Source organism: Lissotriton vulgaris, assembly GCF_964263255.1.
Source record: "Lissotriton vulgaris chromosome 8 unlocalized genomic scaffold, aLisVul1.2 SUPER_8_unloc_1, whole genome shotgun sequence".
In the NCBI taxonomy this organism is placed as follows: Eukaryota; Metazoa; Chordata; class Amphibia; order Caudata; family Salamandridae; genus Lissotriton; species Lissotriton vulgaris.
In genome coordinates, this window is record NW_028240615.1 from 4,323,528 (window position 1) to 4,351,453 (window position 27,926).

A 27,926-nucleotide genomic window follows, 5' to 3' on the forward strand; every position below is an offset into this window, starting at 1 on the left:
GGTTTTAAAAAAAATTATTTCAAAGAATTTTATAAAATTTTACAGACTGTTACATTCGCTTTACTGTTACGGGGTACCAGCCAAGCTTTAACGAGTCTCTTTGAAATTGCATCAAAGACAATGAAGAATGGTACTGCTGCAGAGTTAAGATTTTTTTCTTCACCCTGAGGGTGAGGGGCAAAAATGGAGAGCCCGCTTTTTAGAACTTCACCTGCTTTTTAGAACTGCCGGTGCTGAGCACCAGCAGGACCCGGCCCACTTTAAGCCGTGGGTGGGTTGGGGGCATCTTCGAATTTCACAGAGTGAGCAAAGCAAGTGACACCAATGAGTCCAAGGAGGTTTCTTGCTGAAGATCAATGTCTCCACATCCAAATTTGCAGGCAAATGTAGGGGATGGTCTTTAGAGTACCATAAACCCACAACATATCTCTGAAATTTTGGGAAGAGCAATCGAACAGCTTAATTAGGTAAATGATTAATAACTTTTATATCTTTATCATAATCCACCCAGTTACTGCTTGTATTTAAACTTTATAAATAAATAAATAAATAATTGTCTAGAGCAGTGTCTTCCACGGATATTCATTGCACACCCGTTTCAAGTATAGTGAGAACAGCTTGTCTATACTCTGAAAGACGGTGTACGTATTATAAAAGAACAAGCGTGTTTTAAATCTTAAGCACAGAGACTAAGGTCAGCTAAGAGCTAGAAATAGGTTGTGACATGTTTATGATTCAAAATGCACACAGCCTCAGGCTGAAATGTAGAAATGCTGTCCTGACCTCTGAAATGAGCACTTTATGGTGACTCTGCTGCAGAGTTCCAGAAGAATCTTGTTTCCTGCAGCAACGTGCACATTATTTTCTGGCCCCTGACTCTACATGCTCTAGCTAAATAAAGACCTTATGACTCTGTGAGCTGAAAACATCTGTTTTTAATGTTCCTCATTATCATTGCTGAGTTTTGGACTATAACATTATTATTATTTAAGAGTTTTTTTCCAACATTTATAAAAATAATTGTTTTTAAAAAATGTGGACAAGTTAATATAAAAGGGATTTTTCAACGTGCCTGTTTTACATGTTTTTTTGTGATCGGGGTGGTCCGAGTCAGCAATTTGAAACACCCACTTTGTGCTTCCTTAGTCCTGCGAATGCAGCCTCCTTGTCTCTAGTGGCACTTTAATGAAGTATTAAACTGAGGCAAGCAGACCAAAGCCTGCACAGGACTCGGGGCACCCACAGCTCAGCTGTCTGCATGTCACGGTCCATCCTCCTAACCGGTATCTTCCCGGCTTGCGCACACTAGCTGAAGGCAGGGCCGGACTGGGAACACAAACCAGCCCTGGCAATGCAGCAGGACTGCCCCGGGTGATTGGGGGGGGGTGGGGGGTGGCTTTGCTAGTGAGATGCAGTGCTGCTGCTTTAGCACGGCTGTCGGACGCTTTAGCACCACTGCTACTCCTCGAAAACCATCCCCCTCCCTTCCGGCCCACCGGGGAAATGCCCGGGGCCCGCTACGGCCAGTCCGGGCCTGGCTGAAGGAAGAGATCCCTGCAGACAATAAAGAAAGTTTCCGATCGCTGTGCACTTCAAAGTCTTGGCATTGGATCTTTGTACAAAGATCCAATGCCAACACAGCTCTCTATGAAGTTTATCATATGAAATAACATGAGAGCTGCATCGGGATTGGCAGGACGCAGCAACCCAATGGAAGTAAGGAGAGCAGCATTTGCTGCCCCTAACCTCGACACACAGTGAATTTGAAATCATAGTCCTGAAGTACGCATGTCAAGCTGGCTGAGTCCAGATACTGGTCAGTGTGTCATGCGCACTTTAATTTCAAAGAGCTAACGATCTCCGGGACATCAGCCACAACCCCTCCTTCCACAATAGCATTACACAAAATTGCAGCCCAGGTTTAAAGCAGTACCAAAGTTTGCTGAACACGAAGCCCTATAAAGTGGTTAGCGCAGAGCAGCCCAACTTCTGTCTGGCTCAGTGGCGTAATATAGATCCTCGCGGCCCTCGTGGTGCAGGTGGGCCCCTAGCTCCAGGGGGACGCCTCAGCCCAGTACTCTGGCCTGAGAGCTCCTGACTGACTCCACAGGGGAGTCAATGTAATTTGCAGGGGGGCCCCCTCAAGTTTCGATATACCACTGGCCTGGCTCATGTTGAACTCACAGTACTTTTGGAAGAGGCAACAGGTAATAATGTGGCTGGTTAGGGCAAATTTGTGGTGCAACCCTAATCTTCTTCGGAGGACTACAGCTACAGAAACCAAACAAAATAAAAGCCAGTCTGAAAGATCAGATCAAGCAACACCTATCTTTAAGAAAGAGATATGAAAAGAAGTTTAAGACAAGCAGGGTCATTTGGACCTGGTGGGACAGCCCATCTTCCCACAGATAAGTGGAGGCTGTGCACCCCTCTCTCTGGTGTAGAATTGCCTGCCAAGTTTTTAGATCCCCACTAGGCAGGTGGGGATCTTTGCGCCTTATGTGTAGCTTGTCAATATATTAGGAGCCGAAGGGGAGGCCGGCCCCCACTCAGAACATTATAAACAAACTAAGGCCTCACCCTCTAGACACTTATTCCCATTAGTCGTGACGAAAACCAAAGTTTTCAATATCCTTCTCAATTCCCTTATGTGTGTGCAATCCAACTACTCATTTAAATCACAGTGTCGCTTTTCACAAAAAGCACAAAATGTCTACTACCATCCACACTCCCCACATTCCATCCAATGAAAAAATGTGGGAGAGGAGAGAGAGTACCTCACGGTAGAACCGCCAAGGGGTTACTGGCTAACAATTACCAGTGTACCCACTTATCATCATTGATAACTCCCTCTCTTTTAGTGAAAGAGAAAATGAGAAAAAGAAAAGAAAAGACAAGAAGAACCAGTGCCTGTTCTCCTTCTCGAGAACCACAGACAGGGATGATCACTTGTGTAATAGTAAGACAAAACAGACAACACTTACTATTGTGTATATACATATACCAAAAGAACCCCAGTGATAAATAATAAGTGTAATTCTCACCATTAAAATTGCAGGGCTTGCTGGCCACTCAACTTTTATTCTAGGCTGCAAGCTCTCCAAATTAAAAATGGTTCCTATTAAACCATGTCTAATACTTCATTGCCAACATGTTTTGTTGCTTTATTTTTCCGCAACTTCATCAGTGCTAACAGGGGTTCATCTTCTCATTCTTTCACTTTGTGTTTATATACAACACCTGTAATGGTAGATAATGACATATAACAAACTTGAGCCAGTTATAAAAACCATCCTATGCCTGCATCCCAGGCATAGTGAATAGTATAAAGCTATGGTGGCACTTAGATCATTTAGAGCATAATTACCTGGACGTTGCGAAGTTACAGCATACCCACAACCCTCCTCATTGGATCAAACGTGACAATCGATCACGCGTCCCTATGAAAACCATCCACAGTCTGGTCTTCTGTAATTATACATAGAGACACTATTTAGCACACCATGCGGGGCGCATCTTTCACATCTTATGCAAAAATGCCTTCTTGTTGTGTATTTATCACCTCAATATCTCCTCAGTTCTCATTCTCTATCACCGAGTCTTAAATCAAAGTGCGTGCTCGTAGTACCAATTACCATGTAGCACATGTTCAGAGGGACGAGCAACGTCCAAAAAACGTGCGTAAACTCAACCAAGTACACAGGCTCACCTTTACTAACTGCCATATTGTACGCAAAGATCTTACCGACCAGCAACGTCCCTCTTACCGATGCCGCGTCCCACCGGCGTTGTTTAGAAGCTCCGACTCGGAGCACCTGGCGCCATGCGTATTTGACTCCCACTATGGGCCCGCCCAGCCAATACGTCTACGGAGTCACCTAACGCACGGCGTCCACAATGATGGCGGCCATATTAGAGTGTAGCGGAAAATAACTCTTAATATCTGCTACAACGAAGTTAGTATTGTGAATGTCGCGTGTATGCCGCAGAAGTATTGGCTGGGCCGGCCCATAGTGGGAGTCAAATACGCATGGCGCCAGGCGCTTCGACCCCCTGTTTGCTGACTTCGTTTTGCTTTAGGACTCTGCGCAGTTTACCACTGCTAACCAGTGCTAAGTGCTCTCTCCCTGAAACATGATAGAAGTGGGATATAACCAATTGGCATATCTAATTTACTTGTAAGTCTTCAGTAAAGTGGCACTGCCTGGCCCAGGGCCTGCAAATTGAATGCTACTAGTGGGAGCTAGCCTGGCTGATGAGGGGTGTTACATCGAAACCGGTCCCAGGATGCTTGTTTCCGTTCCCGGAAGACCTAGCTTGATAGTTCGGGCTGGACTGTTCCCATGAGGCACAGGGTCAAGACTGATTTACATATGGCTGGGTCTGAACAGGAGTGGCGAAGTGAGGTAAAGAGCAATGATGGCTTCAACCCCGATCTGTGACTGGGGGTGAGTGTCTGAAAAGTTTCCGCACTACGTCCATCGACTTCTTGTGTTTGATTAGTGGGAGTGCAGCACTTATTATGCCACCTACTTGAGTAGAACTTTAAATAGACCTGCCATTGCAGCCTGTGTTTGTGCAGTTTTAAACTTTTGCCAGACCCAACCCTTCCTTTTTATGCATGTAAGTCACTTCTAGGGAAGGCCCTAGACAGCCCGGAGGGCAGGGTGCAATGTATTTATAAAGAAGGAGATATACGTTTAAGTTTTACCTATCCTAGTAGTGAAAACCCCTTAAATTTGTTTTTCACTGCTATAAGGCCTACCTCTCCCATAGGATAACATTAGAGTTAACTTATTAAATGTAATTTCCAAATTGGACTAGGTAGCCAGTTCATGCTTGGTGTCTTTGGAATTGTAATGAAAAATACTAACATATAGTGAATTCAGATTTTAAATTACAATTTTGAAAATGCCACTTTTAGAAAGTTGGCATTTTCCTGCCTTAGCTAGGAAAGGGATCATAGACACTTGTGCGTCCCCTTCTGTAATACTAACAGCACTGGTACACATGTGACACCAGCACTATCACATGAGGGTATTCCCTCATTAGCAAGGGGTGGCGAACGTTATGCAAATTAGGAATTGACTTTGCATCTGCGTCCGCGCAGTATTTTAGATGCGGACGCAGGGGTAAACATGCCCTTAGGAGGCGTACTGAAAGTGTATTACAAATTGCTTGCACACTTTTAATGTACCTCCTAAAGGTAGCCCTCTGGAGGGGTGAAAGGGGACCCATGGACTCCCCCAGACATCCTGTTGCAGGTCGGTGCAGTCACCCACTGCACCTGTCTGAAAGGGGATCAATCTCCCCTCTTCAAAGTGCAGGTGGCATGCCCCCTGGACTGTGAAACATGGAGAGGCTTGAAGCAGCCCCTCCATATTTCACTTGAATGCGCTGCCCCAATGGCAGCGTGAGTTTGTGGCTTCCATGGGGGCTGAGCATTCTTTGTAATAGGGTGCACTGTCCCTCTTTATGCCCGACGCACCGTTTAAAAGGTGCAACATGGCGCAATTAGGAAAATGTGCTACATAAGCATAATACGGCCCCCAGGTCTGAGTTTTACATCGACTGAGATACCTTATGCTTCGCCGGTGTAAGCCTGCCCCCCCCCACCTCTAAATGAAGCGGGGAACAGCATGATTGATAGAGTGGGAGCCCTCCCAGTTTACGGCAGGGCTCTTACACCCCCAAACTCGAAATGATGCCAAAGTATCTGAGAAAAGAAAGCCTATTTTAATTCCAACCATTTCCCCTAAGCAGCAAAAACCTTGACAAGGCTAGCATGACCACTGCTGTCCCAAAAGTGCTTTATAAAAGAGGGGACTGTTTATCCTGGAGTCACTCCCCAGGATTCAGTAGTTTGCAGTTGAAGCAATATATCAACTGATTTCATTAAGGATTTGAATTGTGAAAGCAGCGTAAAGAGAACACCTAAAGTGGTTAACATTTATATGGTAGCTAGGAGATTATGGAAATGTGATTTAATTTTTTACTTTAATGAAATCTTATTTATAGTTTCAGGAATGGTTAATCCATAGTTTCTTAGTTTGGGAGGCTGGATTTATTTTAATTACAATGAGTTCTAATATGGAGGTTAGACTTCTTTCTTTGTTCCAAAGATGTGCAATCTCTAGTAAATGTGTTGCCCTCATTTGTAATCTGGTTACCTTATTTCATGCGCCACATGGTACCTGCTTTCTTTAGCCTTGAAAACTGTCTCGATTAGAAGTGTGTTTTTTTTGTTGGAACTCAACTTTAAATCTAACATTATGGAAGTTTCCATAGAAAAATGTTTATTTCTGAATGTTTCTTTTTAAGGTGGAGGACATTCCAAAGAGGCCTTTGTCCGAGTGCTTATCTACAATCATTTCCCCTCTGCTTACAGAGGTAAGTTGATTTGTGTTGGGCAGCTCTGTTGTCAATCATACACCGCTTATACATATGTGGCAATGGGCTGATGGACAGGGCAGCCATATTATTACCTGTCTTATTCTTTTACCTTCGTCAGGGTCAAGTCAAGGGATATAACGAATAAGGGCACTCATTTTCAAGTACAGGTGCAAACATCAGTATTTATCAAATTTTCATGCATGCTGATCCAGGCACAGACAAAGGACAAGGGGCAAAGAAACTTAACTGTGCATACCAGTTCCTCTGGTTTTTAACTTTTTTTTGGGCTGACTGCTGGTTTTATTTCAAACCTTTCAATAAATCACTTATAGGGCATCTCCTTCTTAACGTATGTTTGTAGTTAAGTAGGTTCTTTCAAATGTTTACTCTGGCCATGATATAGGGTCTTCTTTACAACCGTAACGCAGTGTCCTGGTTTGAGGATTAGCCCCAATCCCAGTCCTGGCCATGCTCACTCCTTTCCGCTCCCTCTGCCGTTAGTTAAGAGTTTCTTTGAAGCCTCGGGGTCAGTGCCGTTGCATGGGGGCACCACCGGGGTGGCTGCCCCGGGCGCAAAATTCTTAGGGGGCGCAAAATTTTAAAAGGAAAGAAAATCGTACTACAAATGTTTTTTTCTTTTGAAATTTTGCACCAGGAAGTGGTACCGGTCCACGGGTTAGGAACGCAATACTTGCCTTTCCCCAGGTGCTGGCAACCCACGCCACGCAGCTGCTCTGGGTGCAAAGTTGCTGCTGAGACTGGGGTCGCCTTTACACTTTTAAAATCATGTTTGAAAACTGCATGCAATGCAATATGGGGTAAGGAAAGGCCTGGTGGGTTCTGGGCAGTCTTCGGTTTTCCCTGCCTCAACCTACATGCCAGGCTTCATGAGCATAGATTTTTCACAGGTGTCTTTCTCCCTTATTCACTGTCATTGGCTTTTATTGAGCTCATTCCGAGGGTTGGAGGATTGATAGCCAAGTGGAGGTAAAGGGCATCTTTGAGCCTGCCCTGAACTGTCGCAGTGCTGAGTTGTAGCTCAGAATGGGCAGCCGAGCTGGACTGACCACCGCTTGTGTCATTACGCATGTTCTCTGCACACTGTGGCTCTTTGTAAGTTAAAGTGAGGAACAGTATTACCACATTTCTTTCACAACAAATTTTACTGGGTTTTTGTCACGATTTAGGACCATCATGGACCGCAAATATATACAGGACATTATCATAGAAAATCTCTTAAACAATAACAGAAACTTGCACGTTGACCATCCCACTGCCCTCCCACCCCCTTAGATCCTGGCTATTACCGCGTTTTTGACCTGGTTGCCAACTCTACTGTTGGATTACTGAAAGAGGAGGAGCTGCTGTGTACAAAATCACCAAAGCCTGATTTGACAAGCTACAGTGGCCCAAAGCCATATTCCTCATCTCAAAGGTAGATGCACAAACCTGCTGCATCTGGTAACTGGACACACCCAGGATGCCATGTTTACCACACTCAAGACAACAACGTTCAGAAATCTAAAGACAATTATGCAGAATGACCAATGTGCTTTTTCCTTTGTACAACCAGGATTTTCTTAAATCGAAACACCAAAACACATGCAAGACAATAAAATAACCTGGTCTTAACGCGTAGGTCTTGACCCTTTTCAGTGGAAGCATGTCAGCCGAACCCATCACTTAGGTGGAACTATTTGGCTGGTGCGCTAACGTCGGCCCTCAAAGTTCTCATAGCTAACAAGTCATACCCTGATGAGAGCTCTTCTTTGGCTGGTTGACACTTGAGCTCAAGCAGTCTCAGGGACGAATAATAGAGCAGTGGACAAATGATGGAAGAAAGGGAAATATGAAGGCAAGCTGTGCCTCCAGAATTATTCAAGTGCATGCTATAGGCAGTCATCATTAAATTGACATGAAAGTACTTCTTGACACTCATCACTAAATGCTCCTGTCCTTCCAGGGAGCTCATCAAGATAATTATCAAATTTCAGAACCCAAAGTCTCCCACAGCACACATCACCCACTTCAAACTTCTCTGAGACATTTTAGCAGCACACTTTAGCATAAATCTACATTGCAATTGAGTGGGCACTTGGGCAACTCAAAGTGATGCAAATTATCCATCTATCAATATTCCTAAGCAAAATATATTTTATACAAAAAAGCTGAAGTGATCGCAATGCCAGATTTCTGTATGTCGCTTAGTTCCAACCCCTGATAAAGAACGTAAAAGGTGAGTAATGGGCTAGGAACAGTCAAACACTATTAGGTTTTCATGCAAAAACATATCTACTAAAGTAGCACATTCTGGTTTTGCATGAAATCCTAGAAATACGCAACTAAACACATATAATGGACACGCAGAATATTGTGTGATATTCTCTCATGTAACATTTATTTTGGTGCAGTTACATAGTTCACATGGCTTACCTATGGGTGGTTTCATTATATAGAAATTTGAACTGCAAAGTGTATCTGAAGTGCAAGTGTCACACAAGACCCCGGTGTCTCTCCTTTGCACTGTAGCTCTATGATTAGTGTCGCGCTAAATCACCATTATGTATATGAGCGTAGTCAATAATATCATTGGCATGCAATTCTTTGTAAATGTGGTGCTATGCAATTCTTTTTTTTTTATTGTTCCCACAACCCAGATGTGCAGATTTCCAACCATCACTGTGCTGCCCTACCTTTAGTAAATCTGTGCCTTTGTTACTCAAGCTGCTATCCTAGACCGCTACCTCTGCCCAGAAGCATATAGTGAACCTCCCCTTGATGTTCCCAGAGACAGGACCAGGTTGCTTAACATTGATAGACTCCCTGTATGCCTTTAGTCCTCTAACAGCAGAAGAGTTCAAGGAACTTTTTAAATCCAGTGACAACCCTGGCTTGCCTACCTCAAGGATGTCCTCTCATCAACTTCAGCAGCTGACCCAGCCAGGACCATCTGTAACTTTTCTCTTCTATGTGGTTCCTTCTGGGAAAAAACAAGGATTAGATCCTTATTATGTGAAGAACTTTAGATCTGTTGCCAAGGGTTACTTCTTGAGCAAGTTGTTCACAGGAGCATCCTTTAAATAACTTTGTAACTACTTTGACAACAATAAGATAATGTCCAAGCCTTTGCTAAATCATGGCATATTATCATTTGGGACGCCCTTAAATCATCATTTGTCCAAAATGGGGTGGCAGCACTCTTCCTACTTGACCCCTCAGCAGCATTTGACACAGTCCTCCATCCTACCCTCCTACACAGACTAAAATAACTTGGAATCCAAGCAGACTCCTGGAATAGATCACTTCTTTCCTTCGAAAGATGCTGCATGTGATCACCTTCCTGTCTTTACAGTCATTGCCGTTCATCATAGAAGCATCCATCCAGGCCAAACTGTTGCCTCTCCTACCCACTAAAGCTTCTCCGAGCTTCTCCTGGGTATCATCAAAACTGTCAGACTCTCTTGTTACAACTAAACTGATGTTACCCAAATCCTTTGGAGCCTGTAAAAGCCTATGGACATAGACAATGTAATTTGTTGCCCATGCCTTCTAGCAGTTGAGTACTGGATCAACTGCAACCACCTGAAACACACAGCACATTATATCACCTGGAGTAAATCCTGTTTCCACACACTGAGCCCCCTGAGGCAGAATTCTGTTTTCTGTGGCTACTTAAACTGGTCGAGACCACAGTCGCACTCCTACTCTCGCATCTATGCTCCGCTAACGGTACAGACTTGGAGGCTCATCACACCACCTGACACTGGCTCTTCTAACTCCCATGTGTCTCGCTTGTACCAAGAGCAACACAAGGGATCTGCAGTTCCTCAAGGTGCAAGGGAAAGGCAGATCTTCCATTATCACATGCATTAAACCTTTTCTACAACAGAGGGACCCGAGATCAAAGGTGGCACCTGCAGATATCATTCCTAATTAGTGAAAGACTCAGGGATGCAACTTTTTCTGAAACACAATCCTTCCGTGACCCTAATACGAAGAGCAATAAAGTTGTGTCCTCTTTAAGCACCAACCCAATGAATATAAAGAGTATGCCTGAGAAAGTTGTCATCCAATGGAATGATCAGTTAGAAGTATGTATTAATAATGTACAGCTCTTTCAACCCATGTGATCCAGCATGCCTCTGCAAAGTGCCAAGTTTGCAGCGATAATACCGCAGCACTCTTTAGGTCCTCATGCACAAACACTAATGTCTCCCATAGAGGCCATAAAGGAACCAGACACTCTACCAGTCATGGTCGCCAGCACTGACTATCAACATATCGGGCTAGGATTGTGCAAAGCTTCAGGACCACACAAGTGGATGCAACATGCTATACAGATCCCACATCCAATATGAAACCCTACAATGTGACCCAGCCTGAGTGCCACTGACCACAAGGCGCCTTGGTGCTTCCTGCGTGCAAGTCAAGTCAGGGAATCAGCGGACAACATGGCTGCTCAGTCTGACTCTGCTGTCCCTCCTGGAGTGAGAAGGAATTTGTCCTCACCACCAGCAGTCACATCATGAATGCATTATCTGGTGTGTGCATGGGTTGGCAACAACAAAATGAGAGATAGCTGGGTTGAGGGGGTGACACTGGTTAACATAGTTTGTAAAGGAGAGAGGGGGAATTAAAGATATACAGGAAGTGCTGGCATAAGAAGGAAAGAAAGAGAAAAGACATTAGGAGAAGATGGTGAACAAGGAAAGATGGGCTGCCTTGGACTAGGGCACTGACTTTGAAGTTGAAAAACTGGAGTATTCTCTTCCTTTCACCCTCTCAACATGCTGGATTCCTCCTTGGAGCTCATGCCTATGGTTGGGAATATGGCGGCAAAGGTTCTAATAAGACTGAGATTGAAAGTGAGGATGCGCCATGTTTCTGCAATAAAGGTGGTGCAGACTCGGATAAGGGAGGAAAACACTCTTACAATGCATATGTTCTCAGTACTTTATGGCACGATGGAGCTAGGGTGTACATTCTCTTACATTAGTGCCTTGGAATGTATATACCACTGGATAGAGTATTCACGTGTGCACCTTATGAGGATGTTCCAATGTGTCTCCAGACAGGAGCACCAGAACTTGTCACGTCCATGTCTGAAACTGGAAATAAGAGCAGGACATGCCTCTGCAGTACACAGATGATGCTGTTTAGAATGAAGACAGGCCATACTTCAGCAATGCACAGGTACACTGGCTGTGGATGAGGGATGGGTGAGCTCCTGCAAATCACAGATACTGAATCTGGGAGCAAAGTTGATGCCTTCTCCTGAAGTGCACTGCTGCTACGATTCGGAGTTATGGCCTGCTCTACAGTGCTCCTGGTACCCAGTGGGGCATTGTGTCCTGACCTCACACCCAGCCCAGGCTGAATATGTAAGTGATGCCAGGCAATGCTCCTGCCGGACATAGAATGGGGTTTGTCCCTGCAGGGTTCATGGGAGTGAGAGGACTGGAGCCAGACCGGCTTCTGTGGTTGACCGGTGATGAAGTTTGAAGTGAGCGTTGGGTAATGTCCCAGCAGTACATGAGTGCTCTGCAATTATTCACTGCAAAATGGAGTGATGGTGAGAGGTGGAGTTCACAACTGGTGTGAAGCCCTCCTTAAACGCTAGAGCACATCCTACTCTAAACTATGTTATTTGTACAGAACAAGAACAAGATCTGTCCTTCTTTCCAGTGCTGAGGCCCAGAAAGAGAACAGAATATACCCTTGTTGCATGCATCTGCAGTTCACAGATATTGAGAAAAGGCATCAACAGTAAATGTAGAGTAACTAATTGCTGATACATAACCACCAGAAAACCAGCCAGAAGCAGGGTGTTTTAGTCAACTGGACAGATTGGTTTTCCTGCATGCAGGAATATGACAACCTTATAAAAAGTCACTCTTGGCTCATGTAAAATACAAATCTATGTTGACTAATAATTGTATTTCATTTTCTTTGTTTAGTTCGCAAAAGTGACCTTCATATTCTTTCTAAGCCAGTGTTAGAAAAAAGAGGTTTCTGAAACTCAACGATTTTAAAGGATGCAGCCACTCTTGGAACACATAACTCTAGCCCATATTTACCCCTTTAAGCATGCACGTGTTCGATGTTTTCACTCTGGGCACTATGCAGCTGGAAACTGCCTTTACTAGGTGCAGTGACAGCTGACATACTGAGTGATTTAGCAGCCTAACTGTAAAAACAGGGTAGGTTTTCCTTTTGAGCTGCAACACTTAATCTGGAATGTGACATAGCTGTCTCAACTCATGTCATCAGGTTTGTTCCCTGTGTAAGTGGTGAAAACCTTGATGTGCCTTAAGAGCAGTATTTGATTTTTATGTAGCCTACACACTTTGTGAGCACTCATGGCTGGTTTACAAAAAGTCAAATAGGCCAATGCATACAGCAAACAGTAACCATTTTTTAAAAAGTAAATGTGGCTGCCATTTTGCTGCTGTTCTCGGCCGCTTTTCTCTGGACCCTGACCCGCCATCTTGTCCATTCCCTCGCCCTTTACCCTTGTTTCCCTCGTGACGATCCATAAAATATTTCTTCCCTTTTCTGATTTGCCTTTTCTCCATACCCTTTTGGCCAGGTAAACTCTGGAACCACAGCACCAATCTACACACCCGATACATCTATGAAAAGGTCAGGGTGTGTAGATGGACATAGGCTATTTAAATTTTTTTTAAAAAGTAAACAAAAAAAATTAAGTTTGTAAACAAAGTAGTCCCCTGAAAGTAGCGCCGGCCGGGACCTAGCGCTGGCCGCTACCCGACGTGCGTGAGGAGGGAGGTGCAGTGACAAGCGGCTGTGCAGTGAGGAGAGGCGGCACAGGTAAGGAAAGGGAAAGTGAGACTGTGTGATGCAGGGGGAGGCAAGAAGGAGGCAGCAGTAAATGAAAATGTCGGAGTGCGAGTGAGTCGGAGCGGGAGGGGGGCGCGAATGAGTCGGGGCGGGAGGGGGGTGCGAGTGAGTCGGGGCGGCAGGGGGGCGCGAGTGAGTCGGGGCGGCAGGGGGGCGCGAGTGAGTCGGGCGGGAGGTATGTCGGTGCGGGAGGGGGTCGGGCGGGAGCGGGTGTACTGCCCCCAGCCCCTTTCTGCCCCAGGCAACGCTGGGGCGGGCTGCTAGTATATGTATATAGAGATAACTCTAATCACTAGTATATGCAGTAGATCTTTGTGCTCTCTACCATTCCTATGTGACTCTTAGAGTATATCCATTTGTATCTCTTCCGTGAGTGACTTTACTACTTGTACATTTGCAATTTTTCTTTCTGTTTGTATCTCCTCCTTGTGTGACTTTACAACTTGTACATTTGCAATTTTTTCTGTTTGTATCTTTTATGTAACTCATGTAATCCTAAGTGCTTATGTTTTGCAACGGGTTCTTATGTAAAACGCTCTGACACCTTCGGGTAAAATTCGCACTATATAAAATCACACTAAATAAAAATAAAAAATAAAAATAAAATGTGTGTGCAGTCAGGGGCTTTCAGCAGGCTGTCAACTGTGCAGAGGTCCAAACCACAACTATCCATAAAAGGCAGGATAATGCAGGGACACACAAAAAAGTTGGATTTCCAGAGGATGCCTTTAAACAAAATATGACCGATAGTGGGACGGGGTAGAGATTATGCTAGAAAGAAAATGGGTGATAAACAAATAGATTGATAGGAAGATTGATGGATAGAGAGTAAAAACTGAATTCAATGTGGAGCGAGCAGGAGATATATGGGAAGTGGTAGGGAAAAGAAGTAAGAGTAAAAATTATTAGAGTGAGGAAGGCACGCAAATAACATGAAAAGAAGGGAGACAAAATGTGACTGATAGATTGGCAAAAAGGAAGACAGAAATGAGGGAGAGAGGAGTAAATTTGAAAAAGATGGAAAGAGCTATGCACACAGTGCCTATATCTGAGGACAATAATTTATACTGTGCATGTTTGAATCAAAAAGGACCAGATTCGGGGCGTGGCTACGCAAGCGGCGATGGCGGTTGCAGCCTGATAGAGCTCCCGCCGGCCCGCCATTGATCCGACGACTTATCCTGGTCCCCGACCCCCTGACACACAGCCAAAAACGGGGTTAAGGTCACCGACGGTGCCAGGGACCGTCCGGTGTGTTCGGCGATGATCCTGCACTTCCGAGCGGAGCTGGGCGGCAGGGTGCGCAGTGCGGCCTGGTGGACTGCGGAGCAGCCGGGGCCTCAATTTTGGAGCTGCCGAGGAGCGGATTGCGGCCAAGGAACGGCGGCGGCGCCCGCCTGCCCTGGGGCAGAGAGACTGCTGGCGCATCATCCTTCCGAGGCCTGGCTGGGCCTGAGGGCAGTGTAGACGCGGCGTACGGCCCGGAGCGGCAGAGGCGGCCTGGTGGCCCGGGCGCAGCCGGGACCTCGATTTTCGTGGCCTGGTGCCAGAGGCCGGCAGCATAAGGGGGAGACGGACACCCTGGAGAGCCCTATCGGCGGCGACTGTGCCGAGGCGATTCCGCAGCATTCCAGCAGCAACTGTGAGTAGTGGGGGCCCCCCCCACCCTCCCCCCCCCCCCCCCCGAGCCCACGGACCAAAAGAGACGACATCGCTGTGGTGCGAGACGCAGGGGGTCCACGCTCCGACTGGACAAGCAATACCGGTCACGGCGAGCTACGACCATTGGCGGCTGGTGTGGGGGCAGTGACTGAGATCCACACGGCGGTATATCCAGCACTAAGCCGGTCCGGAGCGCCCAGTCTGCGATTCCCACGGGCCGGCGGCAGTCCAGTGACCCTACTACCTCTGCCACCATGACCAGGGGGGGTACTAGCTCCACTAAGCAAGTCACCATTGATAAATTCACCGGGCCTAGTGGGGGCCCCGGGTCGTCAGGGGGCGGCCCGCCTGGAGGGGGGCCAGACAACGCGGCCCTTATGGCGGCCATAACCCAATCACGAGACATGCTGGACGCCAAGATAGGGGCCGTAGGCGCAGATGTGACATTATTGCGCCAGGACCTGAGGAACGCAGTGGCGCGGATCACGGAGGCAGAATCCAGGGTGTCAGTGGTGGAGGACGATGTGAGTAACCTTAAAAAGAGGATGGCGGCGATGGAAACTGCGCAGCGGATTACAGCGCTCCGCGTGGAGGATGCAGAAGGGCGGGCGCGCCGTAACAACCTCCGCTTCCTTGGTTTTCCAGAGAGCTGTGGGAAGAGTGGCATGGAACAGTTCCTTACACAGTGGCTTGAATCATGGATGCCCCCGGGGTCGCTGTCTACATGCTTTATTATTGAAAGGGCGCACCGTGCCCTGACACAGAAACCACCGGAGGGTGAGCGGCCTAGGGCGGTGATAGCACGGCTGTTGAACTACCATGACAGGGACGCCATCTTGAGGGAGGCTAGGAATAAAGAAACTCTCTTATGTGAAAATCAGAAGATCCTGATCTTCCCGGACTACACTAAACTCGTCCAACAGCAGCGCCACTCCTTCATGGCAGCCAAGGCGAAGTTGAGGGGCCTAAAGCTACAGTATTCCCTGCTGTATCCGGCGCGCTTGAGAGTGATCTTTCAGTCACGGACGCTATTCTTTGATACGCCGGAAGACCTGTTCCGATGGACTGATGAAACGGTGCGGGTCAGACCGAATCCGCAACCGGGGCTCAACCCGGGCTCCCCTGAGGGCTCGCCTCGACCACAGCGTGACCGATCAACTAGACATGGACGAAGCAAACGCTCCAAATCACGCAAGCGGGCGGCCTCGGCTGATGACACGCAACACACTGCCAGAACCGAGGACTCTGAACAATCTAGCACGGATCATTGAAGTCTCCGGGGCCTCGGCTCCCTGTTCTGCTACTGATGCTGCGAGTCCCAGATGGACACACTTGGTCGCCTGAGACCCGCTGGATTGCTGGCTGTATCGCAGCCTTGTAACAGCGCTGCCAATGTTTACGGAGGGTAGATGAGGCTGTTTTGGGGGGGGGGTTCGGGGACTATATAATGGTGGCTGCCACTCTCCCGTTGTGAGAGGGTCACTGAGGGGAGGGGGTGAGTTTGCTGTTCCTTTTTGGGATGTTGGGATCCATTGGTATGAGTGGGCCTGAGCCCACTGTTTCGGTCTCGGGACTACTCATACCGCGACAGGTACTTCATAGTTCAGTGAGGTATAGGGTGGGGGGAGGCGGGGGACGGGCGGTCGGGGTTGTGGCTGCTGAGCTGGGGTTTGGGTGTGTTGGGGACTGGGGGGTCGGGGGGTTGGTGATGTTCTCCGGGGTAGATAGTACAGTGCATGTGTGTGTCGAGATAATGATTCATGTGGCGCGTGGTGGGTGGCGCTGGAGTGGGGGGCTCATGTGGTGGACTCCGAAAGACTATGGCTGATTCGATTCACCGGACTCAAGAGGACTCTATGCGAGTGGTTACATGGAATGTCAGGGGGTTGCTAGACAAAATTAAGCGTGGGGCAGTGTTGCGATGGGGCAAGAGAGCTGCGGCGGATGTGTTATTGCTCCAGGAAACTCATATGATGGGCACGAAGGCGCTGGGCCTGCAGAGGTTTGGCTATCAACAAGTTTTCCATGCCGGGTTTACTCGGGGATCCAGGGGAGTGGCCATATTGATACACCGTAGAATAGCATATGTGCATGAGAAACACTGGACGGATCCACAGGGTCGCTACCTGTTTGTGAAAGGCAAGGTGGGCACGGAGCCTATAGTGTTTGGGAGTGTGTATGCCCCCCCCCCCCTGCAGTGGGCCCTGGCTGAGAGGCTGTTCTCTGTGTGGGAAGATATATCTGAGTCGGTGGCAGTAGTCGGGGGTGATTGGAATGACGTAATGGATGTATGTATGGATCGCCGGAGGCGCCTGGAGACGGCTGAATCTCCTTCCCCGTCCCCTCCACCCACTAGACTGCATGCAATGAGTGAGGGGCTGGGCTGGGTGGATGCTTGGCGACATATGCACCCTGCGACTCGTGAATATACCTACTTATCGGCGGTACACGGATCCTTCTCGCGCATAGATTATGTATTCTTACCTCGTGAATGCCTGAGTAGAGTAAAGAGCGCGGCCATCTTGCCGAGAGGCCTATCTGATCATTCCCCGGTTTCCGTTAATGTAGACCTCCTGCGGGCACGGCAGCCATTCAGGTGGAGGATGTCCTCGTGGCATCTGCTACAGCCCGCGTATACTAAACATTTGCGAGAAACCATAGATCACTACTGGCGGGAGAACCTGTTAGAGGGGGCGGACGTGGAGGTAGTATGGGAGGCGATGAAGCCTACCGTGCGTGGAGTGGATATCGCGTGGTGCTCGGAGGCCCGTAGGCGGCGCCGGGAACAAACTGTGGTGGCGGCCGAGCGAGTGGCGACCCTAGAACAGGAACGCCGCGAGGGTGGTGATGAGGTCGGGCTCAGGCTGCTTTTACAAGCTCAGCAATCGTATGCATCCCTCTTGATGGATGAAGCCAGACAGGCGTGGCTGGCCACTAGAAGTAGGGTGTATCAGTGGGGGGATAAGTCATGCTCCATGCTCCATCGCCTATGTCAACTCAACTTTCAACCCCTCGTGCTGCCGGGCATTGTAGACGGTAATGGGGGGGTCCTGACTGACCCTAGCGAGCTGGCGGTGAGCTTCGCCTCATACTTCGAAGCCCAATACGCCTCGTGTGACCGATTGCCTGAGAGTGACCTCGACCGGTTTTTCGCAGACTTACCGCCCGTACGGGTGTCGGACGAGACCAAGGAGATCCTAGATACACCCCTCACAGCGGAGGAACTGGGTGACGCTCTAGGGCAGCTCAACGCGGGTAAGGCTCCTGGCCCTAATGGCTACCCGTGTGAATTTTTTAAGAAATTTCACGTACAGCTGGGGCCGCACTATCGCCGGGTTCTTGAGGTGGCGAGGACGCGGGGCGTGTTACCCCCCGATTGGCGCCATGCCGAAATAGTAGTATTTCAGAAGCCTGGCAGACCCCCAGGCAGCCACGACTCGTACAGACCGATTTCCCTTATCAACGTAGAGGCCAAAATATTAGCTAAGGCCCTAGCAAACCGCCTGGCTCCATATATTGCAGACCTAGTCCACTCGGATCAGGCAGGCTTCATGCCCCACAGGGCAACACGACACAATATTAGACGGGCACAGGCGGCACTGGACGCTGTTGGAGCCTTGGGGGAACAGGCGGCACTGCTATTGGCCGATATCAACAAGGCTTTTGATTCGGTCAGCTGGTCGTACCTATTCACACTGCTATCGTGGCTCAACCTGGGCCCGGTCTTTCGGTCCTATATCAAACTACTTTATACGGACATCACGGCATCGGTGCGAGTCGCCGGGGCGGTGTCAGAGACATTCCGCATTGGCCGGGGGACTAGGCAGGGGTGCCCTCTTTCCCCCTATCTTTTTGCCTTGGCAATGGAACCCCTAGCGGCCAGAGTTCGCAGCGATGCCTTGATACGGGGCTTTGACTGGAATACCACACTATCAGATAAAATTGCATTATATGCGGACGATGTCCTCTTCTTCCTTACCGATTTACGGCACTCCGGCCCACGTGTTCTGGAGGTCATGCAACTATTTGGGGAGGTGTCGGGTCTCTACCTCAACGTACGTAAATCCACCCTATGGGTATTACATGGGGACACAGTGACAGATCCCTGGGCTTCGGAATTGCAAATGGCCACAGATGGTCTGAAATACCTTGGAGTGTTCCTCTCCAACTCGGTGGACACGGCCTGGGAACGCAATATACTGCCCGTATGGGAGCGGGTCCAGACAGATCTCAAAACCTGGTCCAGAATGCCCCTTTCAATTTTTGGCAGGTCGGCTATCTTTAAGATGGTTGCACTGCCGCGCCTACTCTACCAACTGCAGAACCATCCGTATCCTATTCCACCCCAATGGTTTCGGCAGGTCGACTCAGTGCTGGGCCGTTTCCTGTGGGCCGGCGGTGCTGCCAGGGTAGCGCTGCGCACCTGCTTTCTGTCCACGTACTGTGGGGGTCTGGCCACCTCGGATATACAGTCGTACTACCAAGCCGCTCATCTCCTTGTTCTGAATGAATGGTGGTATGTTGACGGTGGAGATCCGGCCTACGCCCTAGAACGTGCATTAATGGGAGATAACTCGCTCCACACCATCCTATACTCACCCCGGCTACGTCGGCCATTGCCGAGAGTCACCAAACTTGTATTTGCAATATGGCGGCAAGCCCTGCGTCGTATGGGCTGGTGGGGTAGACTGACCGCGGAAACGCCGCTGTGGCGCAACGGTCTACTACCAGAACTTTCTAAGCTATCAGGCTTCGATGGCTGGGACTCAATCGGCATTTCGCAGCTCGGCCATGTGATGTCCGGGACGACCCTCAAGTCCTTTCAGGCTCTTAGTGCTGAATTTGGTATGCACCAGTCTCAATTTTATCGCTATTTGCAACTTAGACATGCATTGACGCCCAGTATAACTAATCTTGACTCGCTCCCAGAGTTCAGCCCGATCGAGGCGAAGGTGTTTATGGGCGACCTCGGAGACAAAAAAGTATCGCGCATTTACCAGACCATGGTCACACATTGCTCTTCCACTCTTCTTCAGCTGAAGGCGAACTGGGAGGCCGACATAGGGCCGCTAGATGAGGATGATTGGCGGGAGGCATTGGAATCCCCGAGGGGGGCGGCTATAGCAATAAGGTTTCGCCTCATTCAGTTCAAGATCTTGCACAGGGCCTATTATACTAGAGAGCGTCTTTGGAGAGCGGGCCTGATTGAGTCCCCAGAGTGTCTGAGATGTGGAGCGGAGGTGGGTACATTGCTCCACACGATGTGGTCGTGCTCACAACTAGTTGGCTTTTGGAGGGGTGTCTGGAGTTGCCTGTCAGAGGTGTTGGGCTGGACCCTTCCCCGTACCCACCGCCTGGGCCTACTGCACGTCCTGGAAGGGGTGGGTGGTAATGTTTATAAACGCCACTTGCTCCTCCTGGGGCTGATGGTAGCCAAAAGAGACTTGGCCCGTGCGTGGAAGGAGGTGAGGCCCCCCCCCTTGACTGCGTGGAAAGCAGGCTTAGATTTCTGTATGGGTCTGGAGAGGCCAATCTTTGAAGCACGAGGGTGCCCTCGTAAACATTTCAAGATATGGAAGAGGTGGGCGGACTACAGAGGTTTGACACTGGATCCCCCAGAGGAACCGGAGGAGGACCTATAGCCCAGCATGCTCCGGCGGAGCCCACTCCCACACACACACTAGATGCGTCATGAGTTTTCGTACATATGGTTCCCACACACATGCATGGGGTTAGGGAGGGTTGAGGGAGGGTTCGGGGAGTTGGGTGGATAGATTCTTGAAAAGATGAAGATAGGGTTGATGCTTTTGTATACCATTGATTTTGCTGATTCATTGCTTGGACGCTCAGATTTATTATGTGATTGTACTCACAATGTCTAGTGGTATCGTCCTGATTGTGGGATGCCACTTTATTTCCTCTGCTCATCTTTATCAATAAAATTGTTGTGAAAAAAAAGGACCAGATTCATTCATTTTCAGGTGAGTACTGTGTTTTACTCCTTCCTTAAGTGTGACTTACTTCTACATTTCTAAAAGGAATAAAAACCCACGCCCAGGAAAAAAGTCTGTAAATCTAGTCCATAACTATCAGCTAGTCAAGGTTAATGATTGATTTACGTTCAACTTGTAGCCCAAATTTCAATTCAAATGCATTAAATATATTAATATCATGGAGAGTCCAGTGGAGTAATCTGAGCGCAAAGAATTTTAAATGTTTTAGTAAGAAAGTTCGCTTTCACTAGAAACTATGGATGAATGTCTAATACATGTTTCTATCTAACCCATGAGCTCTGTCTTGCCTGCAGACTGTGCTAAAGCTGCTTGACTGGGGAGAACATGGGTAACAGGGCCAGGTCAGAAGGTTTAGATAGGAAAGCAGACTTTTAAAAAGAGTCCAGGAGACATGGCTGATTAGAAACATAGGTATAGAAAGACTCCATTTTTATTGCTTGTAGGCCTGAAGGTGGCCCAGTTCATTTTCCCTTGTATCTGGGGATCTGTGGAAGAGTGAGTGCTAGTTGGTTACTACTAATTTCAAAATAGTTACCATTGTCCTTCTGGAATTGAAGCTTTCCAGACTTACAAGCACAATTGGATACAGAGTTGTGGAAAGCTCTTAAAATATTTAAAGTCCATAGAGCATCAATTAGGGAAACTTCAATGATTGTCAATCAAGAAAGACATAGATAATAGAAGACAAATTAATATCTTCACGTGTTCATTTAACTCATTTTAAAAATTAAATTGATATTGTGGCTATTTGTTTCCTCTCTGTCTCCTACTGTAAGATATATTTTGCTTCAAATGTACAAAAATCCTAGGTAACTCAATCTAAATTGTCCCTGCCTTAGGAACTATATTTGTTAGCAGAGAAACCCCATTACGTTCGCATAAAGATATATTTTGCTTCACATGGCACGTTTTAAAAAACTGTGTTAATAGAAAGTAAGCTATTGTGTGAGTGCTTTATGTAACTGTGAATCTAGGCTCCCCAAAGAGTGATGTCACTTGCCTTTGAATGGCCCGGATGTTTTTGATTTTAGGAGAGTTTATTCGCAATTGTTGGGAGTGAGGTTAGTTGATTCTTTTTAACTTTAATTTGAATTGAATTCTGTATGATTAGCCTTTCATTTGGTCCTTAATAGATTACTTAATAGCAAGTCAATTCAACAAACCATAGGGTATGCAATTAGTGGTAAAATACACCATTAAAATGGTCCACAAGTGGCCCTAATACACAGTCAAAAAGAAGCTTTAATCACAGTCAGTTAAAAATAATCTCTAACAATATTTATTTTGTCCCCATTAAGCACACTGCTTATGCTGCCCCCTGTTAGTGTGCTCCACCAGCTGAAGAAAAAAAAAACTGCCATGAGTTATGGTGTGCATTCCCAGTTGCATTACATAACTGGCAATTGTCAGGGTTTTTACGGGCTTGTGTTCACTGAACTAGAAATCATATTTACATTCTTTTTCAGTATTTTTAAATGCTGTACTACATTCATCTACGATGTAGCCACTCCACGCTGCAGATGCCTTTTCAACTGTCAAGATATACAAAAGTGCTAACCCTTTAAAGTCCACTTAGTACCTTTTATAATTGCTGATATCTCAAAACAGATTTCTGCACCTACATTCATGAGTTCTACATTTGTGCCAAATTTGGCAAAAAACCCAACCAGCTTTTTCCTGTAGTGGTGAGCAAAAATTTTAAAGGGCACTATAAGGGGAAAATTCTTTCTTTTACTCCCAACATTCACTTTTTTCCCTGCAAACAACTGCATGAAAATGGTCATGCTGGTCGCTAGAGTACACAATGTGTTGCAGGACAGGTACCTAAATTATAGGCAAATAAAAAGTGCCTTTTCCGTGGAAGTAAATCTGAACTATGGCTACACAGTGGCGGTATCATTTCTTTTATTTAGAAAGGTCGATAGCATCTTGTAGTTATGGTTAGTTTACACTTTGTATTAAAATGTTCACATCTATCTCTGAGTCTGTGTGTGTATCTCTTTTTTTAGAGCCTGTTCCCTTTTCCCTATTCCTTTTTATTTTTCTCCTTATTTTATTAAAATTTTACTTGCTCCCTAGACTTTTATTTTATTTTAACTCGAATATTGTATTTATTCATTTTAATTATTACTCAAACTATTTTAAATTATTTACATTTACTGTATTTTAAAGTGGTTTGTATTTTATGTCCTTAACCAGTTCTCTTTGTTTTTCGAGTGTGTGTGTGTGTAAAAAATAGTTTAACCTTTTAATACTTGATGAAGTTTACTTGATTAATCGTCCATCAATGTTCCTGATATATAAACAACATTACAGAAACAACAGGGCTCTTTACTAACATCTTGTTATATGTATATGTTTAGTCTAGTTGTGTATTGTTTGATAGCACAGGATTTATTAGTTTGTATATATAGTTGTTGTTTGTATAGTATTGACCTAGGGCTCTTCCTGTATAATATGTACACACCTTCATGTGATAATTTATTGTATGTTGTCTTCTATAATTGATTGTTTATTTTAAATTTATGCAAAATATATTTATACTTATTTAAAGAAATTAAAACAATTGTGCCTACTTTTGTTAATAACAATATTGTAAAATGATATCCACTGTGGGTGACATATATATTTGGAGCTACTGCCTATCTTTATGAATATTGAGTGGGGGGATTCTTCTCATGTTGTGTACTGCTCATTGTAGAATATACATAGAACAAAAGGGTGGAGAAGGGCCCGAGGGGAAGGAAAATATTTATAGACCTATGGATATCTTGTCCCCCAACTATACAATTCAATACACGAAAGATACCATAGGTCTCTATTTGATCCTATCACAGTGCAGAGCCTATACAGTGTTCTACAGAGATAGCTGAAAAATGAAAAGTCACTGAAGTTCAGGAGAGACACACAGAATAGTGAGTATTAAGATACAGTTCAGAGTAGGAACCCTTAAAAAGTACCCATCAGCCCACTCAATAGTGGAACTTCGTCATCTGGGATTTCATGTTTGAAAAATGGTGTCCAAACAGCCCTTCCTCAAGGAGTACTTGAGGCTAGCTACGGAACCACTGGTTGAACCCTCAACCAGATGAGATGACAGAGTTTAAGGCTGATAGGGCTTAGTTGCAGTGCTAGAAAAAAGTGTTAAAGAATATATGAAACAGAAAGGAAATTGATCCAAGTGATTAAAAATACCTATCTTGATGTCAATAAGGAAACTTTATTAGGTCTGCCCATCAAGATGGTATAGTTAAAAGCAGAGTGATAATAGCGAAAAAAGAATAACTTGCTATTTACCATAGATGTAATGTGGTCAACATGTTTCAGCCTTTGTAGGCTTTCGTCAGGACCTATGAATCACTACTGCAACACTTACTTTTTGTGCTGTGAAGGACAAACTACAGTCATTTCCAAAAGTGGTGTATCCTCTCCTGTAGAAAATATAAGAGATAACACAAAGAAAACAATACAACAACGAGTTATGGTGGTTATAATTATTGTTATTCATATGCATATATGTATGCCATGTGTTTCTTATTTGTGACTTACCCCAATTTTTGGGATGAGAAACCTCACCTCACCTGGCGACGGCTCAGGGTAAAGGAGGCCACGCACTAAAAAGTTTCAAAATAATGTGTTTTAGTTCATCTTTAAAATAGGATAAATCCAAATTAGTTTTCCAGATAAGATACATGTAGGCAAGGGAGCTCCAAGAAGAATGGCATTTCTTTAAGATTTCGATGATGTCAAGCGTTCACCCTTTGTTAATTTAAGATGTCAAAGGTCAATTCCTCTTCAAGAGAAGGAAGAAAAGCCGACCATTATATCATCAAGTCAATAGGCAATGGGACCTGTTAGTTAAAGCGCTATCATAACTAGTAATGATGCGCCTATTGTATCCAAGGGATACAATAGGCGCATAATGGTCGGCTTTTCTTCCTTCTCTTGAAGAGGAATTGACCTTTGACATCTTAAATTAACAAAGGGTGAACGCTTGACATCATCGAAATCTTAAAGAAATGCCATTCTTCTTGGAGCTCCCTTGCCTACATGTATCTTATCTGGAAAACTAATTTGGATTTATCCTATTTTAAAGATGAACTAAAACACATTATTTTGAAACTTTTTAGTGCGTGGCCTCCTTTACCCTGAGCCGTCGCCAGGTGAGGTGAGGTTTCTCATCCCAAAAATTGGGGTAAGTCACAAATAAGAAACACATGGCATACATATATGCATATGAATAACAATAATTATAACCACCATAACTCGTTGTTGTATTGTTTTCTTTGTGTTATCTCTTATATTTTCTACAGGAGAGGATACACCACTTTTGGAAATGACTGTAGTTTGTCCTTCACAGCACAAAAAGTAAGTGTTGCAGTAGTGATTCATAGGTCCTGACGAAAGCCTACAAAGGCTGAAACATGTTGACCACATTACATCTATGGTAAATAGCAAGTTATTCTTTTTTCGCTATTATCACTCTGCTTTTAACTATACCATCTTGATGGGCAGACCTAATAAAGTTTCCTTATTGACATCAAGATAGGTATTTTTAATCACTTGGATCAATTTCCTTTCTGTTTCATATATTCTTTAACACTTTTTTCTAGCACTGCAACTAAGCCCTATCAGCCTTAAACTCTGTCATCTCATCTGGTTGAGGGTTCAACCAGTGGTTCCGTAGCTAGCCTCAAGTACTCCTTGAGGAAGGGCTGTTTGGACACCATTTTTCAAACATGAAATCCCAGATGACGAAGTTCCACTATTGAGTGGGCTGATGGGTACTTTTTAAGGGTTCCTACTCTGAACTGTATCTTAATACTCACTATTCTGTGTGTCTCTCCTGAACTTCAGTGACTTTTCATTTTTCAGCTATCTCTGTAGAACACTGTATAGGCTCTGCACTGTGATAGGATCAAATAGAGACCTATGGCATCTTTCATTGTAGAATATAGCCTTAGAGCCCGCCATAGCGAGCACTACCAACCATTAAGGCCAGCTCCATTCAGCTCAGGCTTTTACGCTGGAGCGGGCCTTTAATGGCCAGGCTATTAGAACATTTCACCCATAGAAGGCAGAATGTTCTAATTTGTAAAACAAAGGCCTCACAGAACGTGAGGCGGTTGGAAATTCCCTCGGGCTCCATGAGGCCTTTGTTCAAAGCAACAGCTGTGAAAAAAACATTGGAATGTTGATGTTCCGGGCTTATATCAGGCATTAGAAGCCCAGAGCACTCCATTGTTTTCATTGGAGCACTCAACATCCCAATGTTCTAATAGTTAAGCCAATAGTATTCATTATGTAAATCTTGGGCAGGGGTTAGTTGCAGAGTTATGGTTTCTGTGAAGTCTGAAAAACGTGCAAGCTAAGACAAAGGATTAACTTATTAAATTTTGTTTTGTTTTCAGTTGAAAGAAAAAAGCCGGGACTGCGACGGCAACGCGGGGTCAATAGAAGAACTCAGAGAGGCTGTGTACTTAGCAGAAGAAGCGTGGCCAGGCATCTCAGATATAATGGTATCACATCTTGTACAAAGGCTTCAGAGGTAAAATCAAAACACAAATATATGAACAGTGAGGTTAAATATGTAGGTATGCATTTATGTATGTGGTATTTATATAGCCCGAGCTTTTAAAAAAAATAGTGAAGCGCTAAACAAATTCTAATAGATATTTTAAGAAAATTGTGTCTTTCATAATTCAAGCAGTTCCACAGAATGATATATTTGGTAGAGGATTTCACTGTGTAATTTGAGACCAAGTGCCTTCGTCATTCTGGAAAATGGGGGCACAGTCCATAAGGGTATTTGTTAAGTGCCTTAGTGAGAGAGAGAGGCACAAGATGAGATCAGAACGAGGTTCATGTCTCACTCATGTCTCAAGGCCTCAACCTCGGACGAGTTTTGGGCTAAGGGAGAGCCTGCCTCAAATTCACTCCTAATTTGGGGTGGTAACAGTAGTGGAGTACTGGCACCTGTTGTAAAGCACCCTTATTGACATGATATAAATGCATGTTTTCGATAATGTTTGTTTTATTTCTTTTTTTAACGATTTTTATTAAAGTTTTTAATTTAGATGACTGCATCAATGAGGCACATACAATTACAATACAATAATGATAATATAAAAAAAGGTATAACTTCCGTTAAATAAAGCATAATGAAAATGAAACAATTGCATAAAAATGATTATAGGAATGTTGATTAAATAATTATATTATACTTTGTGGAGAAATTGCCAAGTTATACCTTAAAAAAAAGAAATGGTAAGAAAGACCAAGAGAAAAAGAAAAGTAAGTGGAAACGATTTCAAATATAAAAGATCTTAATAATAAAATCATATAAAGTTGGAAAAGAGTTGTAAGAATAATGAATGTTTTGGAGGTGAATAGAGAAAGAAAGGTGATCATTGAGCCTCCTCAGCATTCCAATACTCATACTAAAAAGTGCACAGATGAGCTACTACTCAATATAACCAATGTGGCATTATGGACTGAGCCAATTATTGTATTTTCACTTTCTTGCTTAGCTTTTTCTGGTGGCCCAGCCCTGCCAAATGCCACACATCAGGCATTACACTAACGCATTCAGTGTGGTGATCCGCATCATTGCCCTGAAATGGAAAGTAACGCATTATAGGCATAGCACCTGCCTCGGCTGTCAAACTGTTCAGAAAAGGGGGTGGTGATGGACAGAGTATCTGAATTAAGCAGAGCACTTGTACCCAGTCAACAGATCAGGGCTTGATCCATCACCGTTTTTTAGCTCACTGCACCATCCCAGCTCAGAACCTGGCTACATGCAAATTAGTCTGTCCCTGGCCCAGTGCATCATGGGAACAGGGCAGACCAAACTACCAAGCCAATTCTTTTACTGCAAAGGAAACAAGCTTCCGGGGACTGGTTTCTGGCATTACAGCTGTCTTCGGCCCGGCTTGCTTGAATCCTGATGGTGCAGTGAGCAAGGGACTCATGTCTGAGCATGCCCTTCCACGC

General features: G+C 45.5%; 1 protein-coding gene across 1 annotated transcript in view; it reads left to right on the forward strand.

Moving 5' to 3' along the window:
• The window catches only part of STK24 (serine/threonine kinase 24), a 745,744-nt gene that overhangs the window by 676,587 nt on the left and 41,231 nt on the right, over positions 1 to 27,926 (forward strand). Inside the window, exons 9-10 of the mRNA XM_086947876.1 lie at positions 6,322 to 6,390; positions 26,342 to 26,478. Coding sequence (XP_086804002.1) covers positions 6,322 to 6,390; positions 26,342 to 26,478 — 206 coding nt within the window. The remainder of the gene's footprint in view (positions 1 to 6,321; positions 6,391 to 26,341; positions 26,479 to 27,926) is intronic.